At 29.5% G+C, this 20,667-nt stretch overlaps 3 protein-coding genes across 4 annotated transcripts; 1 reads left to right on the forward strand and 2 right to left on the reverse strand.

Annotated features, from left to right (window-relative positions):
• Nucleotides 1–114: 114 nt before the first annotated feature.
• On the reverse strand, nucleotides 115–2,126 carry LOC124927738 (glucan endo-1,3-beta-glucosidase 4-like). Of its 2 annotated transcripts, none has more exons than XM_047468201.1 (2): nucleotides 1,938–2,126; nucleotides 115–1,833 (listed from the first exon to the last, which is right to left on the reverse strand). In XM_047468201.1, the coding sequence occupies exon 2, from the start codon at nucleotides 1,813–1,815 to the stop codon at nucleotides 505–507; it is 1,311 nt and encodes a 436-aa protein (XP_047324157.1). In that variant the 5' UTR covers nucleotides 1,816–1,833; nucleotides 1,938–2,126; the 3' UTR covers nucleotides 115–504. The 2 variants fall into 2 exon arrangements, with proteins under 2 accessions (XP_047324157.1, XP_047324156.1); XM_047468200.1 differs by having other exon boundaries at nucleotides 115–1,844.
• Nucleotides 2,127–2,486: 360 nt separating this feature from the next.
• LOC124926943 (serine/arginine-rich SC35-like splicing factor SCL30A) lies at nucleotides 2,487–6,248 on the reverse strand. Its single transcript, XM_047467277.1, has 6 exons — nucleotides 6,168–6,248; nucleotides 5,684–5,850; nucleotides 4,257–4,334; nucleotides 3,288–3,470; nucleotides 3,034–3,171; nucleotides 2,487–2,949 (listed from the first exon to the last, which is right to left on the reverse strand). Exons 2-6 carry the CDS (start codon nucleotides 5,842–5,844, stop codon nucleotides 2,703–2,705), a joined length of 807 nt encoding a protein of 268 aa, XP_047323233.1. The 5' UTR covers nucleotides 5,845–5,850; nucleotides 6,168–6,248; the 3' UTR covers nucleotides 2,487–2,702.
• Nucleotides 6,249–16,184: 9,936 nt separating this feature from the next.
• On the forward strand, nucleotides 16,185–18,936 carry LOC124926588 (IQ domain-containing protein IQM2-like). The gene is made up of 8 exons (XM_047466838.1): nucleotides 16,185–16,309; nucleotides 16,470–17,012; nucleotides 17,110–17,175; nucleotides 17,266–17,354; nucleotides 17,430–17,520; nucleotides 17,612–17,848; nucleotides 17,940–18,041; nucleotides 18,137–18,936. The coding sequence occupies exons 2-8, from the start codon at nucleotides 16,491–16,493 to the stop codon at nucleotides 18,722–18,724; spliced, it is 1,695 nt and encodes a 564-aa protein (XP_047322794.1). The 5' UTR covers nucleotides 16,185–16,309; nucleotides 16,470–16,490; the 3' UTR covers nucleotides 18,725–18,936.
• Nucleotides 18,937–20,667: the final 1,731 nt, after the last annotated feature.

Raw genomic sequence — 20,667 nt, forward strand, 5'->3', positions numbered from 1 at the left:
TTTACCATGGTTATAATGTTTTAATTATTTTTGAAAACTCATTCATAATTTAAAAAATCAAACAACCCACTTCAAAAAAAGGCCTTATAAACAAACAAACAAACAAATAACAGATTAAAACCTACCATAACTACACATCTACTTAAAGTCAAAAATAAAATTAAAAAGTAACCATGTTTTGTTCATCAAACAACAAGCAAAATCACATTGATACATAGCAACACAATTCGCGACAAAATCTCCCCAACCCGAAGGCTTGAACTTGATCCCGTGTGGCTAATGGGTCTTGACGATGTAGGTGAGACCGCGGAATTCAAACTCGAATTTAAACTATACAAAAAAAACAAATGACTTATTAAAAAAAAGAAAAACAAAACCAAAATTGTAAAGATAACAAATATAGAGTGTACCTTCCCGTAAATATACAAGAACCATGACCTATAGAAAAAACACAAAACAATAAGTTAACCATCAACAACAAAAATAAAAACACGACGTTAACTACTACTCACTTGGATCGACGACAGTTAACATAGCAGTCCCGTCAAAATCACAATCTCCGCCAAACCTAATCATTTTCTGATAATAATCATTGTAACTATACGAGGCGTGATCATTTATCGTGTCGGGATTATAACACGCCTCCCCCTTTTGTATAGCCGAACAATTTGCACCACCTTGCCCGCACGCCCAATTCAGCCCCTTCTGCAGCTTCGACGTATCAGCCCCGTTTCTCACAACACAAAACGTCGATGAAAAAGATGCGTTATTGTTATTCCCCGTTCGTTTCTGAGGATTCGATAAGCTCAAAGCATACACACGACTCCCATTCGTCGTAAAAAGTCCCCAATCCCGTTTGTTTTCCTCGTCGAACATCTCGTAAACATATGTGTTAATAGGAACCGAAGGCCGACTAGGCGGACCGGAGTCATTCTGAACCCGCAATACCAAGTTCTTAATAAACGTCGCTGCATTCTCATTAGTGGCGTCGGTTCCACCAATCGAAGGCCATCCCGACTCTGTAACGAGGATCGGGATGGTCGAAAAGTTAAGAACCGCCATTGAATTGTAGGTGGCGTCGAGCATTGTGTCGAACATGCTGTCGTATCTTAAGAGGGTGTTTGGATCGACAATTTGTTTAACCGGGGGAAGAGGTTCGAGAAGCGCGAACTCTATCGGAAAAACCCCGTTCCCTTTAAGGAAACCGTAATACGGATACGCGTTCAACATGAAATACGAATTCGTGTTCTTCAGGAACTGAAGTAACTGAAAAACAATCGAGTCAAACGAGGAATTGAAATGTGCGATCGAAGGTGGAAACATTTTGGCGATTATATCCATAGATTGTGGGCTAGAAACCTTGATTAAGTTATTCAAGTTCGAAGAAACGAGAGCATTGTGAAGGTTATTCATCGCCGAAACTAAAACAGAGGCTGCTTTACGATTCGTCGTAAGAACATTACTTCCGACAGCGATAGCGGTGATATTGGTCGCCGGAAAATAAGCGGCGACGTTCTTATTAATCCACGATGCAGCCTTTGATGGGTATTCTCCGATTTCTAATACTTCTTCATTTGTGACACCAACTATGACTTGTATGCTAGTGTTGGAAAGGGCTTCGAGCAAGTGAGCATCGGCATTGAAGAGACGAACATGGGTTATTTGGTTTTGTTTAAGGATGTTGACAATTTCCGGTGCCGGAGGTAGACCGGAGAGTTGAGTGCCGATGTTTAATCCAATAAATGCAGAACCAGCTGCGGTTGTCGACATTAAGCCAAATGAAAACAAAAAAGTGACGATCCATTTCTCAAGCATTATTGCAATTCTACTTCTCTGTAAGGGAACTAAAACAGAACAATTCAAAATATGAATATACTTCTTAGATTTAGCAGAGAACCCTACAGCTTAAACGAACATTAGAAGAAGAAGAAGCGAACCTTGAAGATGAAGAAACTGGAAACCCCAATAGGCGAGCGATCCTTTAAAGATTTGAGAAACTATAAAAGCAGCAGCAGCAGCAGCAGCAGGAGCAAGACGAAGAGACTAGTGTCCGGAAACAGAGCATTACTTATCACATTAAATGCAAAGTACATCATAATAAATTAGGAAATGAAGGAGCTTTAGAAGAAGAAGATGCTCTCACCTCTTTCTTTCGCAGCAATGGCAAATTCAGTATTGAGGGTATACCCCATTTCACACCTTTATCTAGAACATTGTCATTTTTGTCAAAAAAAAAATTTGATCTTTATTATGTGAAAGTACTATAGAGTGCTTGTTTGTTTTCGGTTGATATTTTTGAATTTATTTACCAAACACGATTTTGATTCAAATTATCACCCAATAACCCATTTTCCATTAAACCAGATTTCTTCTAAAAATAACTAAAATGGGTGGAAATTGGCTGGCAGTGGACACATCGTGATTCGTGGGTGGGAAAGGGAGCGTCTGGGAGTAACTTTACAGAGACAGACAGAATATCATAACAGCATAAAAAAAGAAAGACTTTTAAGTTTCTTAGGCTAAATTGTCAACAAAACAAACAGTCTGACTGACAAACAGATAATAAACTTAAGTAGAGTAGATAAATTCAGTTTTAACCCTAAAAATTCCAATCTTGATAAAACCATCAAACAGCAACAGAACAAGAAAGAAGAGATCAAATCCAACACATAAAATAGCATTTCATTTGGCAGCTAGAGAGATCAATCCTCTACTGGGCTACGGCTGCGACTTCCACTAGGGCTTCTTCGGTTCACAACTACTCTTTCGACCCTCCTCCTCCCCGGAGAGCCATCCCTTACTGGGCTTCTAGATCGCTCCACCACAGGGCTTCTACTGCGGCTCCCTTCATACGGGGGAGAATGCTCTCTTCTAACCGGGGGACTCACACTTCGTGAGTATGACCTCTCTCTTTCTCGACTATCCCTTCTCTCTTGGGGGGAAACAGATCTGTCCAAAATTTATAAACCACTTTAGAAACTTAAAAAATTTATTCAAATCTAAATGAGAACACTACTAGGGAATAATTATTACCTAGAGTATTGCCTTCCTCCCTTGGGAGGAGAATAGTAGTCTGATCGGCCATGGCGTGGAGGCGGTGAACGAGAATAACGTGGAGAGCGCGAATGACGTGGAGGAGGAGAGCGTCTTCGGTCATAAACCCTGCCCCTACTGCAGCATGTAAAAAAACAACTTAAAACAAAATCATCTTCTCTGGAAGGAATTCAACAAGCAATTTAGATCACAAAGATAATTATTAATTGTTGGGGAGAGTTGTAAAACTAAACCTGCCACCGCCTCCGCCACCACCACGCTCCCTTGTCCTCATCTCAACAGGCTTTTTTCGGTTTTCTTCTGCATAAACAACAGTCAGCTGTCGGCCTAAGAGAACTTGACCATCCATGTGGTGTTTAGCCTCAGAAGCGTCAGCAGGATCAACATATTGAATGAAACCAAACCCTCGGGGATCCCTGCAATAATCAAAATGTTAGATAACCATCCATCTTTACAGGTTTTAACAGCTCAACAACCTCGTGATTGTGCAATTAACAACCCTTCATGGGTAAATTTTGTTAAAACAATATTAACCCTATCACAGTTGACGGTAACTAAGCTTTCTGTTTCATTAGTAACTTATACCTGCATAATGAAAGCTTGCACAGTAAAAAGTGCATAGAGCAAGCTAGCACATGGCTGCTAACCTTGGAAGTGTTAGTTTTAAAATCTTGAGATCTTGAAATCTTCACATTTGTATAGAGATATCAAAATCTTGAATCTTCCTTGTATAGAAACTCAATTTCCGTCACTTCTTCTTTACCATTATATCACCCTGAACACAATCTTTTACTACTTCATTGATCTCAACAGAACTCTTTACTACTTGATTCTCTCAATGTACTCTTAAAACTTGATTGGTGTCTTCAACACTTTTATTCCACTGTTAAGTATCAAGAACCTTAACGGAAAAATCAAGTGTAAATAACAGAACATTAGATTGATCAAAAAGGAGAGACCACCTTCAGGAAATTACACAAAGTGAACGGGGTTGTGTACAAAATGTTTTGTTTTCATGTGGATTTAGATGAGATCACGTTTGGGAATATAACTTAGCCAAATACACATTCAGAAATTTATTAGTGTTTTCCTTGTGTGGATCCAGATTCAGATCCAGAAACAGAAAGTGATTCTATATAGGTTTCAAAATGAAGATAGCCTGTAAAATCATGGGTGTTCCTCCCTAAAGGTAGGAAACTTACCCGGTATAGTAATCCCTTGGAAGGTAGACATCCTTTAGAGGACCAAACTGCCCAAATGGCCTACGAAGGTCTTCAATTCTGCAGAAGATCAAAAGTAATAAAGATATGAATACTCAAAATTCTGGAAAGTACAAAGACGATACAACAAAAAGTTAAATGGCTAAATAACACTCTTGATATTTCTCATGTCAACTAACAGCTTAATTGTTCCTCCACAATCTACATTATAGATGAAACGTGTTTGATGTGGGGTGTTTTATAAGAAAACGTGAAAAGGCGGATTATTTAGGTTAAATGACAGAAGTATCATTTGAATTTATTTTTCGTATTTTAGTCGATGATTTGAATAAAGTGATCGATAAAGAAATAAGGGACTATTTGGATCTTTTGTCTTTCGTCCTCGATATGGAAAGGTGGGCCGATTCTGGTAATAAGATGTTATTCCCGCTTCATAGAGTCCTTAAATCTTTTCCCAGACAGCCTAGATTCCAGGTATTTGTTTAGTCATTCAGATAGTGACTGACATTTTTTTAGCTATGCATTACACAACCCATGTGTATCTAGCTTATTTTTTAATTTAGTTAGGAAGTTAGCACGACCTCCGACAGATATATCCCCCCACTTCAACTTAGGAATCGAACCTCAAGCCTACGATCTCTTGCCTATGATTATTTGGAAAAAAAAATTGAATTCAGGAAGTCAGCACGAACTCCCACAGTTATGGTCCCCCACTTCAACTTAGGAAGTTCTTAGTGGTGATCGAACTTCAAACCTATGAACTTTCCACTTGAGCTACCTAGTGTGTTCATCAAACAAGTCCCGACAAAATAGCAATAATACAAAATAAAGATTAGGGTTTTGAAGGGAAAACCAGACAATGACAAGCGGCTGGAAGATTATAAGTATTAGACAACTAACTAGTAGATAATTATTAATAGTTTATTAGGATAGCTATGTTAGTCTTTCTGAGATATCTTTTTTGTTAGTATAGCATATAAACATAGGATTATGTTTTAGTTCTATAAATAAGGTCATAATCCTATGATGATTATTCAACGCTTATTTAACATAAAGAAAGTTCATTAACAGGTAATGCAGTCAATTCCCCTTTCTACATTGAATTCTACAAACCCAATTTAGGGTTCATAACGCAAAATCATTAAATAATGCTACATCAAAATCAATAGATGTGCATATCTAACAAGATAATAGCTTCATCACATATCAGATAAGTCGTGGGTTATATTAACAGATTCATCAAATAAGACAAAAACTACTCCCCAATAACACATAGGAGACCAAATAAAATCAAAAAGTTCGATCTTAAATACCTACACATGTCAAAGAAGAGTAATTTATCGGACAAAGGTGACATAAGAATGAACATACAAATTTAGAATCAAAACAATGAAGTTTGTCAATCATACCTGCAATCATGACGAAGGTTACGAACTAACAAACTAGTGGGAAGATCTCGGCTATGACCCCCACCACCACCACCTCCACCATATCGTCCTCTAGGGCTAGGGCTCCTTCCCCTCCTTCCATAACCCCTTGGCGGTGATGGGCTGTAACTTCTACCTCTCATCTCTTTCTACGAGTATTCAAAAACAATAAATTTATAATAGAACTAAAGAGTAAAATATGATCCAAGACAAACAAACCCTTGATAATACAAGAAATAGAGAAGCGAAACAGTAAATTGGATCTTATACAAGAAAGTATAGACCTTTAATCATCAAATAACAAAAACCAACGAAATCGGTACTCATAGCATGGAATGAATAAAGAAAGGGTTAGAAACAGCAAGATCGGCCGATTAAACGACATGGATTTCGAAGTTCACATAATATCTACAAAAGGGAAAGGATTTGTATGCATATACAGAGAAATAGAGAGAGAGAAGAATACCCTAATCTCTGAAGAAAGATGAACAATCAAAGCTTTTGCATAAACGGCGGTCTAAAGCTTAACCCTTTAAGTCGAGAGTTATATTACTCCCTGAACCAAATAATCAGAAGAGCACCTAAACTTTACTCAAGGGACCAAATAGACTTTATATTTTGAAACATTACCTTACAACCCATAACTTATATTAAAAAGTCTAAATTCACCAAACCGTTTAATAATCAATAATAGTTGGTTGTTAAAATTTTTATTCAAATTCTTAAAATAGTATGATTATAATTTTAAATAAGCTTAATAAGTTTTATTGAGAAAAAAAAAGTTAAACTTTTATTAAAAATTAAATTTTTTTTATTAATATCAGATTTGATGGAAACCATGCTATTTTAAAAAAATATAAAATAAAATAAAATAAAAATAAACCGAATAGGAAAAATCGTCGCAATATTTGTCTTAAATTACAATCAGATAATAAGGAAGGTTTCATATTTATTTATTTTGAAATATTAGAGGTTGAACGTTCTTATTTTTTTGTTATACTATTAATATTTTTGACTGGGCCTGTTATTGGGCCTGTACAGATCAAATATTTATTTTTGGGATATGTTGGATCAACTAATACAATCAAATAGAATTGTTGAAAAAGTCTGAGGCCTTATTACTTATTAGATTTGAATGTTTAAATAATTCATTAAATAATAAATTTTTACATTCTCTAATTAATTATGTTATGTTGATTTTTTAATAATTAAACTAATTATCTTTTAATTTTTTTTTTAAATATATATATATATATATATATATATTATAAGAACAAATATTATTTTATTCAAAATAACCATAAACAATAATTTTCTAATAATTGAAACAAAATAAAGTTGTTTAAAAGTATTATCCATATAATTATCTACATAGAAAGTAACAATAAATTTGATCAAGATGAATGTAGATTAATATTATTAGATAATAGTATGAATAATTATTACTCGAGCACTCGAATTTTCACACTCAAATTATTTACATAATCATGAGTATTTTCGATAGATATATATAAAATTATATTTTATAATTTATAAGATAAGTCACAAATTATATAATAAAAATAACTTGAATCGCTAATTTTTTAAAATGATTATACATTATTATATACAAGAAAATACAATTTAGTTTGCATCATACCTAAATAAACAAAGTAAATACCAGAAACCATTTTCTGGGAGTTTTTTTACCAAAAAAACTAATCCCCCTACAAGATTAAGAGCTGGTTTAATCGTCATAATTATGTTCTTAATTATCAGTTAATCACGTGGCAAGTTGGCAATAATGATCTTCATTATGATTAATCATATCTCAATCACACGTTTGCCTCCTTAAATTATTAATTATATCACTATTTTTTTTAATCATAAAAATAAAATAAAATATAATAATTAGTATTATAAATAAAATTAAGACATTGTTTAGTTAAGATTATTTAAATAATTCAAATCAAATATCATTTAAATCTCTTCTAATTAATCATATCACTTAATTCATTAATATAAACAAAAAAAAAACTCATATTTTTAAATAATATATTTATATTAACATTATATATTAATAATTTTGAAATAAAAATAAATAAATAATAGGAACATTTCCTTAAAATCACAATCCTCTATTGAGTTGGGTTTGTAAAGAGCGACATAACAAAATTAAGATAACTATTTACATGTTAAAAAATGGGTTGACCTAGAGCGGTGGATAAAAAAACATAAATGGGCTATACTACTGGTGGATGGACTATCCTTCTGGCTCTGTTCAAAATATGTTATCGAAAACGAAAATAGGATGACAATGGATAAATTTGTGAGCAAATATTGCTTTTATCATTGAGTATCAAATAATTTGCGCTAAAAAAATTCATAAAATTGTATAAACATATTATTTAATATATTGAAATATATATTATTGTGAATAAATAAATTCAGTATTTTTATAAATTATAAATAATAAATAAATATTGATAATGTTATATATTTAATTTTGTTTATTAGTGTTTATGACAGAATTTGGTGAAATCGAGAGTGGAGACAAATATCATCTTCATACTATTTTTTGTCGTCAAATCGAGGAAAAATCGCGGAACAATTCACATAAAAAAAACGCAGGACGAAATATAATTTGTATTTATAAATTCAAGAGATTAATTGAACATTAGTTGAAAAAATATAAAAATAAATGATTCCTTCAACAACAATAATAAAAATAATAATAATAATAATAATCTTTAGTTGGAATGGATTTTGAGCAAATTAAACATAAAAGGGAAAATACTATGAAAATAACACAATTGTATGACACGTTAAATCAAATTAAAAAAAGAAAAATGACTATTATTTTATTTATTTTTTATAAAACTAAAATTGTGACGGAAGCATGTTACTTGAGTAAATTTCCTATCTACTTCACTCTAGTCAATTGGTTTTTTCAAAATTTCCAGATAGTGAATAAAGAAAAATCTATTTCAATTTATATATAACACGTCAATCATATATTGCTTAAGGAAGCAAGTACGTAATGCATTTATTGTGTCTTTGATTCGGTCTTTCACATTAATTAGTGGCTAGATTTTATATTTACAATATTCAACTAGCGAACTATTCTTGTAACATATATATAACACTGTATGATTAGTATACAATTTTATATCAATTTAAAAAAATCATTAGTATGTATGATATTATTTTTTTTAATAAAAGTATATGTCATATTAAAAATATATGAGTTAATTTAAAAAGAAATGATAGTAAGAGTAATTTGGAAGAGATAATGGATGATCACCTTATTGGTCAAAAAAATCTCTATTATCTCTCCTAAACTAATCTCAATTAATAAATAAAAATTATTTTCTTTCTCATTATCATAATTTCAATTTAATTCTATAAATGTATAAATATCATCCATTTTAAATATGATTTTTTTAAAAAATATTTGAATATCTATAATTAAAAAGATAAATACATATTTCTTAAAGTTATATAAAAAATATCAAATAAGTTTAATTTTTATCTAATTTAAAAGATTAAATGTTGTATTCAAAAGAATAGGTTCAAGAAAGTATCCAACCTCTCTATGGTTATAATCTTATATATTTTTGGAATAATCAATAAATTTAAAGTGAATGGTGAGAAATTGAAATTATAAGTATGGATGGTTGAACGTGTGTTGAGGACCTAAAGTTGGACTAGGCAGAGTCGTTAAACGAGTACGGCACGGTGGTGCGAATGAAAGAATTAACAATCAAAATTAAAAATAAAATAATTATTTGGCTAACTTTTTTCTATCTAGCTAGCGTGTGCTGCATGCAGGCAGGTCCTCAGTCTTTAAAAGCGCGTTACATCTTTTTGCGTTGTTCAATTAAAAATATTAATAACTCCCCATTTTTCAAATTTAATAATATCAAAAGAATACAATTAGAGACCGTCACACAATAGACAGCAGCAGCAGCAGCTGGCTGTGTCGTACGACACTTCTTTTTGTATATATGAGTTGTCAGCTGGCAGTTCGTCGGCTACTTTTCAACACTAGTTGACTTTCTTAATAACAACAACAAACAACAACAACGTTTTTGTTAATTAATCAGTCTCCCACCATTTTCTACTTCTAGTTTCTCTTCAATTTCCCAAATTTATCCAATCAATTTATAACAAATTAATTTAAAAAAAAAAAAAGATAGAGGAGGAAATTTTTGTAACGACTATAGAGATAATTCGTTATTAGTATAAGTGCGTTAGTTACTGATACTCTTTTATATCAGTGATGAATGGTAACGACTTGTAATATAGTCATTGAAATTCATCTGTAACAATTTTTTTCAATTTCAAAAACAACTTTGACTCTCAAAATGATGTCATTTTATTTTATTAGTGGAGGATAACTCAAATATATAGTATATATGTCATCTCAATCGCATAAATGTAAAATTAAGTAAGCTGCTGACTTAACCAGTAACTCTAGTATAATATATTTTCATGTATATATTATCTGTTAAAAAATTTATCGTAAATAACTTACAATTTATCTAAAGAAGACTAAGATCTTTGATAGAATCTGTAAGGCCATTTCTTTTTTACAAAATATTGATTAAATATTATACGTTTGAGGTTTATAATTAAAATAAAAATCGTGGGAGTTACGCATAGCGTATGGGAAGGAAACACGTCGATTAGCAATGGCATTAATCCAGCTTGTACGGATATAATGCGGCATTGGAATCCTCCCTCGTGTAAGGGTCCCACACATCCTCCATTCCATTTTCAACGAGATCTGAAAATGACAGATATTGATTGGACTCTCTCTCTCATTTGATCTTCAACGATTTCTTTGTCTTCTCATAATTAAAAAATTATAAACATCTTTCTCTCTTTTTTAATATATAATAGTCATTGGTTTATGCTTATTTGTTTATAATTATATTTTAATCTTTTTCTTCCTTCAATAATTACACTCTCTATATATATTTTAACTTATGTATGGTTCATCTTCTTTCTTCTTTATTATGGATTTGATCATATATACGACCTTTATTTCATGAGATATATAATTTGATCCTTATATTTTTTTATTATAAAAAACAATTAAAGAAAAATGACATTAAACAAGCCCTGGGTATACGTAATTATACATTCAACGCTGACTTTATGTAGTGTGTGTAAAGTACGGCGGTCGGTCGGTCTAACATTACTAACAATGTAAAAACGATGTCGTCGGTTTGCTATTAAATAAACAAAACTTCCCTTTATTGCTTTTTTGCTTTTTGAATGGTGGGGTGGGAAGAGGATTGAGGCGGGTACTTAGTATGCAAAATAAACAAAACCCACTTTATTTGTGTGCTGGATTTCCTTTTACCTTTTTAACAGAAAATAAGCTAAATAATTGTTTTCTTCTCAATCAATATATATTATGCAAATTGTTTTTTCTACACATTCTTATATTTCCATTTTCTGCACAATGCTTAATTAACTTCAAAATTATTTATTTATCTTTATTATTTTTATATATTTATCTTTTTTATTTTATTTTATTTAATTATTAAGTTTTTTAACATTAAATATAATTAATTAATTAATATTTAATATCTTTTTCTATTTTATTTAATTAAAAATATAAAATATTATTATTTTTATATTATAATTATTTAAAATATATAAGATATTAAAGTGTGTCTTGATTTAATAAAATATAAATATTTAATATTTTATTATATTAATTATATATATATATATATATATTAAAATACTTATAAAAATAATAGTTGAATGATTCAATTTTTTTTTATATAAAAATAATTTAATAATTAAATAAAATAAAATAAGTAAAATAAATAAAATAAGAAAGGTAATATATAAAAGTGATAGGGATAAATAAATAATTTTGGAGTTAATTAAGGAGTGAGGGTGAAAATATGGGAGGGGTGAAAAAAACACCTCCCATATATTATACAATATATATTATAAGATGATCAATTTTAAAATAAATACTAACATTTTCAAATACTACCTAATAGTAATTGATCTGCTACTAATTTGCTACTAATTAATTAAGTAATTTGAATTGTTTTGAATTGTACGCACTTACATATGTCACACACTCACTCCCACCTACCTACGTAATTGGATAAACTTTTGATAATTTTTGGGTGAATTATCTAATTAAAAATATACCATCGTAATATTAATTATATCGTAGTCGTTCAATTCGTATAATTCATAAGGTTATAAATATTAGACGTTTTATAATATTTATCCGAAAATTTAAAAGAGTTGACCGAGAAGTTAATCGTCTCTTAAGGACTTAAGAGTTCTATAATCAGTACTGGCATCATGATTGTATCATATTTTTTATTTTTATATTTTGTGACTTTTAAATGTTCTCATGTAATATTTTCTTGGTTATACATTAATAATTCTGTCATTTTATAATACACAGACTTTTAAAAAATATAAAAAATAAAAATACTATAATTTTGTTAAGAAATTATATAAATTCCCAAAAATATTAACAAAAAAAAGTTGATTGAAGAATTGAAATTTAATACGAGAAATAATTTTTAGATTTTCAATTTATTCAATAAATAACCCATCATTTCTCTCAATATTTTTATTAATATATTTTCGCTCCATATCATCTATTTTTATATTTTTAAACCGAATAACTTAGAAAATTATATATATTAACCGTTATTAAAAAATTATTTTTGAAATTAAATAAAATAAAATTTTCATACCATAATCTTGAAAATGATATATTTATACTAATTTAAGCAAATGAAGTCACATTATAGTCTTAATAATAATAAATTAAATAATCTTATATTTTCAATATTTTTAATATCCCACTAAGACAGCTCAAGTGTTAAAAGTATTTTTTAAGAGAATAAATGTAACTGTATGGTTATTTAAATTAGATGAATATATTTTTTAGAGAAATAATTTGAGAATAGAATTTGGAGAGAGAATTTGAAAGGAAATAACGTGTGATTCAATTATAATTTTTTTCTGTTACTTCTTCTATTCACCATTTATTATTTTTTGAGTGATGCAATGACATGTTATTCTCTCTCACAAATTCCCTTCTTTATTTCTCCTTTTTTTTAATCTCGTTTTACCTTTTTCAATTTAAGATTTGACATTTATTTTCTTAATTACAAATTATTGTTATTTGAGTTAATTTTAGTTAGTTAAAATTAGAAGGCTAAATAATATTATGAAAAATAAATAATATTAAATTAATTAATAATTTGAATAATGATTGATAACTAAATAAAGAATTATGAAACGATAGTAAAAGGTAAATCATAATTATGTGTTTATATGCACGTCTACCTTATCCACAAATTATTTAATTAATTAAGTAGGAAGGAAAAATTAGACATAAAATTCAATAATTACAATAATTTGAGTGACGTCAAGTAGGTTAAGTGGTCTCCTTTCTTTCCCAAGTGTCTAACCATTGTCGTCTCAACCTAACTCTCTTTATCAATTGGTCAACTCTTGTATTCTTTTTCTTTGCTAACAATTATTTCTTTATTTTTAATGTAATTTATTAGTTGGGTTTGTTTGAAAAAAAAAAAAAAAACTATTTAGATAGGAACCCATCACACTTGAGGCGATCACTGCCTATGAACAGTGTTGTGTCGTCGGGTTACGAGTTTATATCTAGACCAAATGAAAATACAAAAATGGTTCGTGACACCAAACGAACTCAAACAAATTTATAACACTCATAGTGGAAGAAAATCCAATTAAAACAAATAAAAGGGTAAATTGAATGGGCTCAAATGAATGTACTTAGCTGGTGGTTAGCTTGTATGGTGGGGATAAGACTCATCTGGGGTTATCATGAACTGTTTAATTAGAATATGTCATATTTTGTTAATATATATTTGGGGATGGATGGTTCTAGGATTGGCTAAAACATATTTTCTCAGCATATGAATTTTCTAGGGGTTACCAACAAATAAACATTTTTTTTTATAAAATTTTATCGAAAATCAATAAAGTTGTGCTCAGAACATTGATTCGATTAAACAAAGTTATTTAATTTGCTTAATCAGAAACTTCAAAAATTTTACTTTACTAATGAAATAAAAAATTAAACTATAATTTAGATTATTTCTGTGTACCAAATAAATTGATCAACAAGGATTATCGTGTAATATGACTCAAAAATATGATTTCATCTCAATTATTTAAGTTGTTTGTTAGGACTATTTCATATAATTTTTATAGAAAAAACTTTAAGAGTTAAAGATTTCATCCAAAATCTTGTTATTTGAATAAAGTGTTATTCAGGGTGAAATTCTAACAGATAATATGTGCATGAAAAATATTGTATTATTGATAATCGTATGTGTCAAGAAGAAGTTGAATCGACAACTTCTTTGTTTTTGCATTGTCGATGAGTGACTAGTATTTTGAACTTTTGTGAAGTAATATTGACATTAATTGGGTGATGTCTGAGTCTTTAGGTAGTTACTGAGAAATGTGGATTGATACGGCTGATATGCAAGACCTATATATTTAGGTTATCATCCAAATTAATCTTTGGTAGACTAACTGATTAGAGAGAAATTGCCGAACTTTCAATTATCGTAGTCATACGATAAATATCATTCATAATATTATTATTTTGATGATTTCTGAGATTCGTTCAAGAAAATCAGTTGAGTCTGACGGAGAGTTAATCGTTTTCTCGATAATTTGCGAGCTCAATAACTTATTAAGTATTATTTTTTCTTATTTTTTTATTTTTATTTGTTATTTTCATGTCATGATTTTTTGTTATGATTAAACGATTTTTATTTTTAATATATAGGAATTCATAGAAAATAAATGTCTCAAAAATAATTTAGTTGATCCTAATCAATCTTTTAATAAATAAACAATTTTTATTCTCTTTTTTACATTGAAATTAAGCAAAATAATAATTAATCACAAATCTTACCACAATAGTGATAGTTTTTGAATTCGTTGAGAATTTCACCAATTTTTTACTTATATCTACTCTCTGTTATATATTAATATTATTTATTAAATTCCTTGAGAAGCAAGCAAAGCTCATTGGTCATGGGAAATTCAAGATCATCAAGGAGTCAGTTTCCATGCAAAAGGTAAGCTTTGAAATTTCAATGAAATTAATTAATATTGTAAATATAGGGCTAGTTTGATTCTGTTTATTCGTAACTTATTATTTTTAAGTTCATTCTTTAAACTATTTGATTTTAATACGTTTAATCGTTAAACTTATCATTTTTTAGTTTATTTTTTTTACTAAAATTAGGGAAATTAACATATAATGCAATATGATTCTTATTTTGTTTAAACTTCAAATTGTACATATCCAAACAGAATCTCATAGCTAGGTAAGCTCATAACTCATAAAACAGCTACGATAACGTCATCATTTTTGGTTCGACTGTTTGAAATATATAATAAACACAACCACTAATTAATTATTTTAATAAAACCCACTATTTCAAAATACTTTTTATAACAAATACATATGATTATATGAAAGTACCATATAATTATATATAACAATTAACAATGTCCGGTGAGTTGAGACATAATTTTGTTTTAAACATTTAATATCAAGCTTCTTATGACTTTAATTAATAATATATATTTATTAATGGGTTGAATACAATTATACAAATATTGTTTTTATTATAATTATTATTATACGTAATAGATGATTGCAAATGTTAAATAGTGATGATTTTTTTATATACTTGTTAGATTAGTATATAATGAGATACTTTTCAATTAAACTGATTAATCAAATTAAAATACTCATCAAGGCTTTGAATTTGACTTATAAATTTCTCAATCAACAAATATATAATCTTGATTTTATTTATTATTATATATATCACCTCAAAATGTGAAATAGTGATGGATTTTTTATACTTGTTAGATAAGTATATATATAGGTAGTGAAATACTTTTCTCTTTAAATCGATTACTTATATTGGAATACTTCAATAAGACTATGAATTTGACTTTATAAATTTCTCAACAAATATAAATTTAATCTAGCTAGATTTTAGTTTTACCAATTCTCAGTCAAAATCTGATGTAAATAACATTAGTATATATTTCTCTCTAGTAAAAAAACATATATATACAGCAATAATAATAAAAAATAAAATGAGTTTATATTTGGGTAAAAAGTTTTGAGATACAACAAAAATACAAATACTGTCATGAATGGTTATTTAGTATTATTTTATTTTGTATGTGTAAGCGCAACACTTATAAAGTGAAAATTTTATTTATATTTAAAAAAGAAAATAATAATTAGAAAATAAATTTCGTCTAAAAAGTCAAATCCACGTGCCCTGGGGGTCTGCGTTCTCCCATTTACCGACCCTTTTCATTCATTCATACTCTCTCTCTAGTCTCTAGTATTAGTATTGACCTAGCTCCTATATATATATAAAAATGGCTAAGCTAGTAGAGAAGACAACATAAGTTAAATGAAATAGATACAGAAACAGACCCATGAAAAATTCACAATCATCCTGCTCTTAACAAACGAAAGCAAACATTGAATTCTGTTCTTCAGCCCTTCAAAACCCTCTGTCCACCTCTATTATTACAAAGGTAATATCTCAATTCCTCCTTTATACTGTCTATTTATCAGCTTCAAATTTCTGGGTTTCCAAATCTAATGATATGTTCTTCGGCCTATAATATTCAATTTCAGAGTTTTCCCTTGATGGGTATGTCTCTAATCGGATCTGATCTGTTTTGTTTCCCACAGGAATCTGGAATCAAAATCCGTATGGGAATTTCTTCGTCTTGCCCGTTTTCAGCCAACAATGACTTAGAAAGTGGCATTGAATCAATCATCGTGAGATCAATCAGTTTCGGAGACGATGAAGTGAAAACACCAACTAGATCAATTAGTTTCAAGGGAAAAGATTCAATGCCCACTATAATGCAATTTGATGGGACTGGTAAGATGATGGTTGAAGGATCAATTGACATGAAAACAACTTCGACCGAAACAATAGTCACAATTGAATCATCTCATCCTTTACCCATTATTGAATCTCCAAAACAATTAGTGCCTGTTCTTGACATGAACAATCCCAGGCATGAAGCTGCTATCAAGTTACAGAAAGTTTATAAAAGCTTTCGAACAAGACGAAAGTTAGCTGACTGCGCCGTCTTGATTGAACAAAGCTGGTGGAAATTGCTCGACTTTGCTGAACTCAAAAGGAGTTCCATTTCTTATTTTGACATCGAGAAACGCGAGTCTGCAATTTCTCGCTGGTCCAGAGCAAGAACCAAAGCTGCCAAGGTATATATATATATATATTTTACTTTTCAAAAAAGTTTTGATTTTGATTAAGATGGTCAGTTACTTAACTTGTTATAAACATGATTTTTTTTTCCAGGTTGGGAAAGGTTTATCCAAAAATGGTAAAGCACAAAAACTTGCTTTACAACATTGGCTTGAAGCGGTAAGAATTGATTTATGATGATTTTATAACATTAATGTTCTTATGGAATGTCTTCAATATTCATGATTTGATTCTGTTTTCTCAAACCAGATTGATCCGCGACACAGATACGGGCACAATCTTCATTTCTATTACGATAAATGGCTAAATTCTCAGAGCAAAGAACCATTTTTCTACTGGTAAGCTTGTAAACTAATAATATGACTTCTTCTTTTTCTTCTCCAATTTATTAATGATGTTGAAATCTGCTGCAGGCTTGATATTGGGGAAGGGAAGGAAATGAATCTTGTTGATAAATGTTCAAGATCTAAGCTTTTACAGCAATGCATCAAGTATCTCGGCCCGGTTAGTAATTCTTGTTTGATGCAAACTATATATAGCCTATGGGAAGTTATATATGATTTCTTAACGGGTTTTCGATTTGATGTTGTTACAGATGGAAAGAATGGCTTATGAAGTTGTGATTAACGATGGAAAGTTGATGTTCAAGCAAACAGGGGAGCTTCTTGACACTAGTGAGCCCAAAGGGGCTAAATGGATATTCGTCCTTAGTACATCAATGTCTCTTTATGTTGCTCAAAAGAAGAAAGGAAAATTCCAACATTCTAGTTTCTTGGCCGGTGGAGCTGCTTCTTCAGCGGGTAGGATTGTCGTTGAGAATGGCATCTTAAAGGTATTACATTTACATAAACAAAACAAAATCTGAATCTGGGCTTTTGATTATTTCACAGATTATTAATCTATTTTTTTAATGTTCTTGACAGTCAGTTTGGCCTCACAGTGGTCATTATAGACCAACGCCAGAGAATTTTCAAGATTTCATCTCCTTTCTAAAGAAAAACAACTTAGATCTCGAGGATGTTAAGGTAAGAATATTAGCTTATGTTAATCAATTTTGATCATGGATTTGTATCTTTTCCAAATCATGAACTGACTGCAAATGATTCTTTTGTATGATCAGCTCGATCCGGCAGATGAAGACGAAGAATCTCTTGCGAAAACAAACAGTATTCAAATAAGAAGCATCCCATCCATGGAAGTAGACACAATCGATAAAAATGGGTTGGAGAAAGCTATTTCATCCTCTGAAAAACCGTTAGTTAACCATGGAAGAAGATTGTCTGCCCTTTCGATACCAGATAAAGAAGATTTTTTGGAGACATTAAGGAAGGAGAATGAAACATTAACTGTTCAAGAAACAAAACAATTAACATACTCGGATGATGATGATGAAGACGAGACACCAGAAGTGAACCGAATTCTTGAAGGAATCAACTCGAAGGAGAAGAAGAAGAATTCGTTTCAATTAGGAAGGCAAATGTCGGGTAAATGGAGCACGGGTGCTGGACCACGAATCGGGTGTTTGAGAGATTACCCACCCGTATTACAGACACATGCTTTGGAACAAGTAAATTTGTCGCCAAGAAGCATAATTAACCGTCAAGAAGAAGAAGTTGTTCATATCAAGAAAAGTGGTTTTAGTGGATTTTCAACTCCACAACCTTCTCCTTTAGGTAATAATAGGAGAAAATTACCACGGTTAATTTGATAGGGTAAAATATTATTCGTTTCTTTGAATTCTTTTCTGTAAATAGAGAAGATGACATAGAAATTATTCTTTTTTTTTTCTACCACACAACCATTATACCATTTTTTGTTGTTGGTTGGTTGGTTCATATTTAATTTGTACAACACACACTTACACACACAAGTATTGTACAATTTTGTTGTTATATTCAAATGAAATATCACTCACTTCCTAATTTAGGTTAAATATATTCTTCATTCCTCGTTATTAATATGTAAATTTTATTGAAGCCCATTTTAAACCTTAATTATTATAATTTATTTTATTTTATTTAATGTAAAAAGTTAGTATGATCCTAATCCTACCGCATGATTTTCATCGTAAAAATATAAATTTGATTTTTTAAAATATCAACAAATTTATAGATGATTGTGAAATCAAGTTATATTTCAAAATATTATCTTAGATTAAAAAATAATTTTCAAAAAAAATTATAAATGTTTTATATCTTAAACATAATCCCCTCTAAGAAGGGTTTTCAAATGAATATTGTTTCATAAAAAATTAAGTTATATTGAAAAAATATATTTTTTAATAAAAAAATTGAAAATATTTTATTTGTTAATTTAATTGATGTAATTAATGAAGCAATAAATAAAAAATAATGAATTATTTAAATGTGATAGGATATTTTGTTTATATTTTTATTATTATTTTTTATATGGTTAATTAGGTTGTGTTTTGAGTGTGTTTTATGGTCTTTACTTTTATATTATTTTTTATCGTTGAACTCGAACAATTTTATATTATACGAGTCTTTTACCATTCAAATAGTAATTGACAATTTATGGAATAATTTGAGGTATTATTTAATATACTTAATTATCATTGCTTGATAATATAAAAAAAATATTACCAAGTAAAGTTGAAAGTGATCACATCATGATCAAACCTAGCTATTGAACTATTCAAATCACTTTTCATCCTCAATTCAAACTTTCTATTCCTTGGACCAAATCATGGTTTGATTATATCCACTTGACCTTTGAAAATCACTTTCTCTAAATCCATTATCTTAAAAAGTAATATTACTGTTCACGTATGGAATTTAATTATATATCAAATTAATAAAGCTCATTAAAGTGGACGTGGACATGGATCAATGATAGAAAAACTTAGAACAAATGAAATTATTATTTTTTCAATTTTAACTTACTATTTTTATGGAGACAGATTTTGACAAAATATTAATAAGTTAATTAATTTAAACATTAAAAAAATAAACGAATTGCTTACCAACTACCTACTTCGTACATGGCAATGTTTTTCAAGAAAGGAATAGTAGTAATAATAATAATAAATAATAAATAATGAAATTGGTAGGTAGTTGAAAAATGGGAGTGAGTCGACATTAAAAGGGTTTGGAATTAAGCAAGTGTGATTGACTATTGGAAATTCCATTGCCGCGTATTGACATTGACAAGGAAATTCAAACCTATTTATTTTCTTTAATTTGCTTGCTCTTTAGGTTACAAAATATATTATTATTATTATTATTCTTATTATTCTTACTCGTCTTAATTTGTACTCTTCCTGTTTTCATTTAATTAAATTTTGAGATATTAATATTTCTCTAGTTTTGAAAACGACACACATAGAAACTTAGTCATTGTTTTGCTTGCTTGCTACGTACATATGTGTTTGGGTATATTCATTAGTTTTAACTAATTTTTAGTTTTTCTTATAACTTATTATCTAGAAGTATATATAATGAACCATGATAAAGATCAAGATCAATATTAATACTAAACCACAAAAAGGTAGAAGAGAAACAAATAATGACAGTAAGATACTAATAAAAATTCGATCATAATATCCTCTCTTTTAGCATAGCAACAACAAAATGTGGATATCTCTCCGGTCTCAAAGATGTCGAGCCCGTCAGACAACAAATTTTGCGTCTG

The sequence above is a fragment of the Impatiens glandulifera genome, chromosome 2 (genome assembly GCF_907164915.1).
Source record: "Impatiens glandulifera chromosome 2, dImpGla2.1, whole genome shotgun sequence".
Classification (NCBI taxonomy): Eukaryota; Viridiplantae; Streptophyta; class Magnoliopsida; order Ericales; family Balsaminaceae; genus Impatiens; species Impatiens glandulifera.